We start from the raw sequence: 4,124 nt of genomic DNA, 5'->3' as shown, positions 1-4,124 counted from the left end.
TCTCTCTCTCTCTCTCTCTCTCTCTCTCTCTCTCTCTCTCTCTCTCTCTCTCCCTCTCTCTCTCTCTCCCTCCCTCTCTCTAGCCCGTCACCCACCCTTCCCTCCTGTATTTCCGTTTTTCGACAACAAAATTCCATTCGTCCCTCTCAACAAATCCATCGTCCCATTTCGGGAACTCGGCGCCGGTGTCCACCCTGCTAGAAACAGCAGCCAAATCTCCCTCAAACCATACCCTACTCCACTGGAACGTCTTTGACCATTGGTGTACCTGGACCACCACTGACCTGGGGCTAAACAACAACGATTATAGCCACTAATAGTAACTCCTATACTATACATTCGATAATGTGGTCTAAGCCATTGGCCAACCAAAGCCTTGTAGAAACTGAAAGAAGCCTGTTGTATATATGTGTGTGTGCGTGTGTATCTGTACGTATATGTGTGTGTGTGTATCTGTGTGTGTATGTATATGTCTGTGTCTGTGTTTGTCACTCCATCACAGCTTGACAACTGATATCAGTGTGTTTACGTCCCTGTAACTTAGCGGTTCGGCAAAAGATCGACCGGTGGAATAAGCACTAGGCTAAAGAAAATAAGTCCCAGGGTCAAAGTGTTGCTCCAGCATGGCCGCAGTCAAATGACTGAAACAAGTAAAAAAATAAAAAAAAAGAATATTAACCCCTTTCTTCGTCTCTTCTAATTATCCCCTTTTTGTTTTTCTCTCTCTTGTTTTGCAGTTGAAAAGTGTTGGACCGAAATTGGTGCCATTCTTCAAGACTGTAGCTCTATACTTTGTGTTGTTCCAAGACAAAAACCCACCCAGCATCTTCTGCTGCATCTTCAAATGCCTCCCCATCGTCTCCCTCATGCTCTTCGTCCTTCTGCACGGAATGAGTTTCAGTATTTATTATCGCTATTCGCGCCGGATCCTCATCGGGCTCATCTTCAGTTGCCTGGGCGACGCGTTCCTCGTGTGGAAACAGACCTACTTCATCCACGGCATGGTGATGTTCGCCATCGCGCAGGCGGCCTACGCGCGGGCCTTCGGGTGGCGCCCGTTCAACCCGTACGCTGCGACCGTCCTTGCCGTGTTCTGCGCCATCTCGTCCTCCTACGTGGTCGCCGGGCTGGACGCCAACAGTGGCATCCTCTACTACATGGTCATCGTCTACGGCGTGCTCATCTGCACGATGGCCTGGAGGGCCGTGGCACGCGTCCAGTTTTTCGACGACCTCTGGACGTGGACGAAGCTTTGCAGCTGCGCCGGGGCAATCCTCTTCATCATCTCCGATTTCACGATTGCCATTGATAAATTCCGCCACCCTGTGCCATACGCTCACACGCTAATCATGACTACGTATTATGCGGCGCAGCTCCTCATCTCGTTGTCCGTGGTCGACAGCCAAGCTGAAGAACTCCTGGTTCTCACCCAGACCAAATACCCAACACAACAACAGCAACCACAACAACAACCAACACAGGACCACAATGACAGCGACGACAATAACAGCAGCAGCAGCCAAGATAATGACGAGAAAATTAACGAACTTAATCAAAGAACGCAACACCAACAACAACAAGCTGAACTGATTAATTAATTAATAATGATTAATTAATCAATTAATTAATTTTGATCATTCTGTTAATTAAGACATACAGCAAGATTGGGCCGGGCCAAAATGAAATAAACGACCAAAGATAATGAAGACCATCATAACGAGATCAAACTAACGAGTTTTCACCTCCACCGCCCAAACTTGAGATTTCAAGAAGCTGGACAGTTGCAATGATTAATTAAATCATACACACACACACACACACACACACTCACATACACACACATATATATACGAACATGCATGCACACGTAGTTGACCGACCGACCGACCAGAAGGCAGCAACAAGCAAAACAATGATGTCTGCCAGTTGCCGCGATGAAACGAGATCGGTGACGAGTTTTACCCCACAAAATTAGCATAACCAGTAGCTGGATTAATTAAATAGATAACTAATTAAAACACACACAATCGTTAAGAACTGGCCGGTCAGAAAACAAAGACAACACTTTGGCTACCACCACCAATAACAGCTGCTACAACAACAGAAATAGTAACAGTTGTTGTGATGATGTCTGATACCTTAACGAAGAGATGGATAACGAACTTTGCCCAAAATTAATATAACCAGTAGCCGGAATAATTAGGTGGTTAATTACATAGTTAATACATACATACACCTTCTCATGAAGAATTTGCAGACCACAACAGCAACAGCAACAACTATACCTGTAGCAGTGGTTGTGATGAAACGTGTTACCTTAACGAGATGAATAATGAACTTTACCTAAAAATTGGAGTTACAAGAAGCTGTGGTGATTAATTAATTTACACCCCCCCCCTCGCCGCCACCACCACCACCACCACACACATACACATACAAGGAAAATACAGAAATGATAACTATTATTCGCTGCCATGTTAACGAGAAGGATAATTAATTTGTCCCAAATTAACGATGAGAAGTTGAGTTATTGCTAATTGATTTTAAATTTATTTAATTAATGTTTATGCAAAAGAATTGTTTGACTGGCTGGCCAGACAATAAAGAGAATGGTTTAACTCTGATTAATGAGGAGAGATAACGAGTTTAACCAAAATTTGTGTTAACAAATGCAGGACCAATTTAATCCAAGTGCACATACGCACAAACACACACTGAGCAATGACCCTGGTGAAAAAAAAAAAAAAACACAAGGAACCAAATAATGGATTTACCCAAAATTGCAACAGTAAAATGGACTAATTTATTAATTAACAACATACACACACGCTGATGAATGACCATAGTTTAACAAAAGAACAAGAAAAGGAACAACGAACTTAACCATGAATTGCAACAAAAACCTGTATTAATTAAGTCATAATTTTAACGAACACCAACACGCATGTCTATGCATTCACAGAGTAAAAACCAGGAGGTCCAGAAATATAGGAAAATCAACCAGAACAGTTGTTGCAATCACATTAATGTGGAATAAAAGAACAGCAGGTTTAACCAAACACTGAAGCAGTCACAAGCATCCAAAATTAAGAATTAAATTAACCAGTCAGTAAGCAGTAATACCGACAATGCTCACAGCTTTGATAATTAACATAGCCTTAACGAGCATACAGATAATGGATTTACCAAAAAATTATAAGTTGTCGATACAAGCATAAAGCTTGGCCAGCCAGGAGATGGACTACCAAAGATTATGGCTAGAATAATAATCAAAATCTAAATGAAGAAATGGATAAAGTTATTAATAATTGTGAAAGATTAGTTATATACAAAAATCTACCAGACCAGCAATCACACTAATGTGGAATAAATGAACAGCAAGTTTAACCATTGAAGCAGTCGCAAACACCTAAACTAAGGATTGACTCAGTCTGTCAGATAACCAATAATACTGACAATGATCACAGTTTTAGTAATTAGCAAGGCCTTAATGAGTGTATATATATTGAAATTACTACAGTTGCTGATATACGCACACATATAAAAATACAGGAGACTTGGCCAGCTGGGAGGTGACCAGCGAAGGTTGTGGCTGGAGTAAAATCTTAAAGAAGTTGTTGATAATTGTAATAGCAAGAACAATTGGAAATCTTTTACAAACGTTTTGCGATCACATTAAGGTGGAATCAAAAACAAGATTAACCAAATCCTTTGAAGTAGTCATAGACACACGAACTAAGACCTGACACAGCCAGTTAGATATTCAACAGTATTGACAATGATTACAGCTTTGGTAAATTAACAAAACCTTAATGAGCATACAAATAATGAATTTAACCAAAAAGTACATTAACAAGTTGAGGATACATGAATATGTGCAAATGTCTAAAAAAAAAAACCCACAAGATTTGGCCAACCAGGAAATGACCAGTAAAGGTTGTGGATGGAACAAGAAATAAAATCTTAATGAAGAAATGGATAAAGTTATTGATAATTGTGATAACAAGAATCTGAATTTAGTAATGCATGCAAGAACACACGTCCATAATTAGCCAGGTGAAAGAAGAATGGAACTGACAAACGATATGGTTTTAGTTAGAAGACAAATAATGGACTTAGTAATT

General features: G+C 40.5%; 1 protein-coding gene across 1 annotated transcript; it reads left to right on the top strand.

The window, feature by feature from the left end:
* Positions 1-668: 668 nt before the first annotated feature.
* Positions 669-2,780, top strand: LOC106877659 (lysoplasmalogenase-like protein TMEM86A; the record flags this gene model as incomplete). The annotated part of the gene is made up of 1 exon (XM_014926604.2): positions 669-2,780. A coding segment is annotated over one exon (930 nt), but the record flags the coding sequence as incomplete, so codon positions are not given.
* Positions 2,781-4,124: the final 1,344 nt, after the last annotated feature.

The sequence above is a fragment of the Octopus bimaculoides genome, unplaced genomic scaffold (genome assembly GCF_001194135.2).
Source record: "Octopus bimaculoides isolate UCB-OBI-ISO-001 unplaced genomic scaffold, ASM119413v2 Scaffold_71235, whole genome shotgun sequence".
Lineage (NCBI taxonomy): Eukaryota > Metazoa > Mollusca > Cephalopoda > Octopoda > Octopodidae > Octopus > Octopus bimaculoides.
Note: the sequence above shows the minus strand (reverse complement) of the source record. Positions and strands in the feature narration are given on the sequence as shown.